Consider the following 5000-nt stretch of genomic DNA (forward strand, 5'->3'; position numbering starts at 1 on the left):
TTTTCTTCATTTCGCCAACATCTCACTGTGCTGGTGTCTCACTGTGGCGGTGTCTTTTTATTTATTTATCTATTTATTTATTGTCAACCTGCATCTTCACTTTATTTGTGTTGTGTGCAGTGAGGATGCTTAAAAAAGTTTGCACATTCCTTAGGATTTTCCTTCTTTGATATGTTCTTTTACGGTATTCTGTTTATTATTTATTCATTGGCTGGAGATGACGTCGTGGGAAGCGCCATCTCCCGCCAATGAATAAATAAAAGGCATAAAAGAACATCAAAAAAGGAAAATCCAAAGTAGTAGCCAAACTTTAAAAAGTCACTTTTCAGCACCGGGGATTTTGCACAAAAAAAGTCAAGCCACAAGTACAGTCAGGATGCTGCAATCTAAAAAGCTCTCTAACAAAACAAGAAGTGCTTCTCATCAAGAAGGGACAGGCTTTGTTTATAATACCTTGTGAGAACGCAGCCGATAAATCTTTGGCCATAAGCATCTTTCATAGCATGTAGTTTACAGTATAGTCTGCTCTACACGAGGTGAAGCAAGGAAAACATTGCAACGCTGAAGTATCGGAATGGCGGAGGTATTTGTTGGTCTTGGCGCCGAGTCTCTCTGCATTGCACACTTAGTTGACAATTTTTCCTCTCTTTCTCTCCCTCTCTGTGACTGTGTGTGAATATTTGTGTGTGCGTGCATGTGTGTGTGCGCGCGTGTGTGCGTGTGTGCGTGTGCGTGTGCGTGTGCGTGTGTGTGTGTGTGTGTGTGTGTGTGTGTGTGTGTGTGTTTGTGTGTGCGTGTGTGCGTGTGCGTGTGCGTGTGCGTGTGTGTGTGTGTCTCCAGCTGCTGAAGTTTGTCCCAGAGAAGGCTGATGTGGATCTCCTGGAGGAGCATAAGCATGAGCTGGACCGCATGGCCAAGGCCGACCGCTTCCTCTACGAGATGAGCAGGTATGTCTCTATTTTATTTAATTTTTTATTTAATTTTATTTTTTACTTTCTATATATTTATATTTGTTTACAATCTGTTTATGTGTCTTGTTTTATTTTACCTCTCTCTGTACAGTGTCCTTGAGTTTTTTGAAAGGCGCTTTTAAATAAAATGCATTATTATTATTATTATTATTATTATTATTGTTCCCATGTATGTGTGTCTCTATGTCTCTATTGCTCCTATGTATGTATGACGCTTTTTTGGGTTCAGATGTCAGGTGCTATGACATCAAAATGGCCATAAATTAATTAGTCATTGTCATTGTAATTATTATATTGCAATGAATATGCATCTTAGATAATCAACTAAAAACAACAACAAAAATTAATCGCTACAATAGTTATATTAGCTGTCGTTGAACCACCCTAACGTGTGCTACTACTAAAACATCATTGACCCATAATGCCGACCGCGGTGTCTACTAGATGAGCTGCTATGTTACATTACCACCAGATGGCTGAGATGTCATTTGATTAAACGCGCTATGGAGCAGAGTGTGCGTCACTTTCTTTTGTTTAGGGATTACAAAACTATGGAAAACTGAAAGAAAAGTCCGCGACGCCAAGCTCCCATTGCTCTTTTTTAATGTGACCAGGTCTGATGAAGGGCATGCTGCCCGAAAAGTGAAACATCACATTAAAAAAAGAGCAACGGGAGCTTGGTGTCGCAGACTTTTCTTTCAGTTTTTTATGGTTTTGCTGGTCCTGCACTCAATCTTTTTGAGATGGATGTGCGTGTTTTTCTCTTTTTAACTATTGGATTACAAAACTACCTCAGTAGCCAGCACCTTAGATGAGCAGGTATAACTTGGTACCATGGCGCCCAATGATTCTACTGTATATGGTAACCTTTGGCATTTTGTAAAGTAGTTGTAGCTGATGTGGTGATAAACTTTCCTAACCTCTTAATGAAGTGTACGCACACATGCACGCGCACATGTACACGCACACGCACACACACGCACACACACGCACACACACACACACACACACACACACACACACACACACACACACACACACACACACACACACACACACACACACACACACACACACACAAACAGAAAAGATTGAATCCTTATGTCTCGTCTACCTCTTGGGTTTGGGTATGCTCCTTCTTCCTCCTCTGGCATTTCTCCACTCAAGAGTGCAGGAGGCAAGGCAAGGCAAGGCAAGGCTTACTATACTTGGCCCCAGCTGAGCGCTAGTTAACTTCAAGCCCGTCCTGACATCCCCCCATTCTGACTTCCCCCCCTCAGTCATGCAACGGCAGCACGGTTTATTGGGCTGTATATCAGTACAGCTCATCACGAATGCCCCACTGATAACCTCATAACCACCCCAACCCAGGCACCCCCCCTCCCCTCACCACCACCACCATCTCAATCTCGATCTCCCCATGGGTGGCTGTGGCATACTGGAAGCCATTATGCAAAACTATGCTGCTGTGGCGTGCGTGACGCGCTCGAGACGAGAGGAGTCTGTGGTGTCTAGACTACTTAAACAAATCTACGCGCCAGTCGCTTTCTGTTCTCCTGGGGGTGGGGGGTTTGGGTGAGGTGGGGTGAGGTGAGGCTGGGGTGAGGATCAATGTTGCCAGATGTGTCTGACCAGATCCCGCCCAAAAGCTTCTCAAAAACCGCCAAAATGTGCTGAATTCCGCCCAAATTCAGAAAATTACATAGACTTCTATGGGCCCAAAACGGCTGAAAAAAACGCCAAATGGCCAATTTTTCCTTTTTTACCCGCAGACGCTCATCCCAAGTAGCCCAATCTGGCAACACTGGTGAGGAGTAGGATGCGATGGGGTGACGTGTTGGCTGGGCCTGAGTAGAGGTGGACGTGTGTGTGTGTGTGTGTGTGTGTGTGTGTGTGTGTGTGTGTGTGTGTGTGTGTGTGTGTGTGTGTGTGTGTGTGTGTGTGGGTGTGGGTTTGATGTGCCGTGAGTCAATGCATCCAGGACAAGGGGGTATATAGAGGCGCTTGTTATTGTGTTTTAAGGGACAGGAAGGATTTCCGTGACTCAAGGCTTCACAGGGTTGCCTGACTGACGGCGCTTGGGTAAACGTTCCGGGATGGCGGCGGCGTAGTCATTCCGCAGTGAATACTCATAAATCAGTCACATCCTGTCTGTCCGTAGTCAAAACCGTCGCCATGGTCACCTCGCTAGCTTGTTCATTGTGAACATTCACATCGGTGTGGTTCACGAAACCAAAGCATCATCAACCATAATCTGCTGTCTGCTATGTACTACCTCAGTGGTTCTTAACCTGGGGTGTGGGCACCCCCTGGGGGTGCGGCAGAAATTTCAGGGTGTGCGTGGAATTTTGTTTGCGTTGAGGTTGTGATCAAAATTCTACTTACAAACATAATTAGGCCAAATTAAGAGCAAATTAAAACTTATTTTGGTCCCCATTTAAAGTCATTAAGGTATTGATTAATGGCTCAAGCAAGAATCATTGTAATTAATCTTCTAATTAATATGTTAGTGTGTATACACGAGTAGAAGTTTGGTTTGGGGGTGTGAGGCTTGTCTTCGGCACAGGGAAGGGGATGCGTTATGAAAAAAAGATTAAGAACCAAAGTTCGTTCCGCTTCAGCTTGGCCACTTAACTTTAAAACTTATAGCTGTCCATTTGGCGAGCTCTTACTTTCATAGCAATAGTAGCCAAAGAAGTATAAGTCATATGTATAAGTCATAATAAAAAAACAGGCTGCACACACAGGCTGCAGGTGCTGCGTTGGAACTGCCACTGCTGTGTTTTATATGGAGTACGGGAGACTTCCTTCCAGGAATAGACGACGTCTCTCGTGCGATCGCGATGTTGTTGTCACGACAGAAACAATGAAGCTATGGAAACTAAAACTGGGGCTCTTCTGGTTGACGTGACTGATGGCCGAAGGGGAGAGTTTTGGTGATTACGCTATTGACTGTACTGTATAGTGGGGGGGTGTGTGGTGTATGTGATAACGACCACCACCATCATCTACTACGCTACTACGCAGTGTCATTATCTCGGCCCAAATATAGTCCCGACTTACCACCCTATTATGCAGAACCATATGTCTGTTAGCCATTAGTGATGGAATTCTCCTGACGTGTGTGTTCGTTTGTGTGTGTGTGTGTGTGTGTGTGTGTGTGTGTGTGTGTGTGTGTGTGTGTGTGTGTCTTTCTCTTTCTCTTGCTTTCTCTCTCTCTCTCTCTCTCTCTCTCTCTCTGGTGTGTGTTTATGTGTGTGTGCGTGGTCATTTGTTTGTGTGGGGGCAGAATCGATCACTACCAGCAGAGGCTGCAGTCCCTCTACTTCAAGAAGAAGTTTGCAGAGAGGATCGCCGAGGTGAAACCAAAAATCGAAGGTACAGTATAGCCACCTATCTACCATCACCAACCAACCACAAACCATGTGTTTAAAATAACACCAACAGCATCAACAAGCCCCAATATTGACCGAGGCGCTGGTTGCTATGGAGAGCCCCGCTGTTTACTGCTCATTTTAATAATCTATGCGGACCACACGGATATGTGTTTGAGTCACGCTGAGTAGAACGCCTTCTGTAGTGTACACGCACGCACGCACACACACACACACACACACACACACACACACACACACACACACACACACACACACACACACACACACACACACACACACACACACACACACACACACACAGACACACAGACACACACACACAAGGGGGTCTCCATGTGGGAAGACATTACACTAGGCCTCCTCCTGTGGTGTTTTATAAGCAATGTTGTACTTTTTTATTGCAGGGGAAAAATCTGTGCATATCCATATTTTCAGATGTTTATCTATGTTTTCTGTGGAACAAGCGCATAACACACTGGAGAATCCATCTGACCCAACCTGGAAATATTTCTCTCCGACATTGTTGTGTTTTGTGTTTTTTTCTGAGGTAAAAAAAGTAAAAGTAGGCCCTACTGTGGCGCAAATGGTAGGACATTCGTTCACTATGCGGCTGACCCGGGTTCGACTCCCG

General features: G+C 44.9%; 1 protein-coding gene across 3 annotated transcripts in view; it reads left to right on the top strand.

The window, feature by feature from the left end:
• daam1a (dishevelled associated activator of morphogenesis 1a) overlaps window positions 1-5000 on the top strand; it is a 148561-nt gene that overhangs the window by 134139 nt on the left and 9422 nt on the right. For all 3 annotated transcript variants that reach the window (XM_063183601.1, XM_063183600.1, XM_063183602.1), the window contains 2 exons: window positions 841-947; window positions 4261-4349. In XM_063183601.1, coding sequence (XP_063039671.1) covers window positions 841-947; window positions 4261-4349 — 196 coding nt within the window. The remainder of the gene's footprint in view (window positions 1-840; window positions 948-4260; window positions 4350-5000) is intronic.

This window comes from Engraulis encrasicolus, chromosome 19 (genome assembly GCF_034702125.1).
Source record: "Engraulis encrasicolus isolate BLACKSEA-1 chromosome 19, IST_EnEncr_1.0, whole genome shotgun sequence".
NCBI lineage: Eukaryota > Metazoa > Chordata > Actinopteri > Clupeiformes > Engraulidae > Engraulis > Engraulis encrasicolus.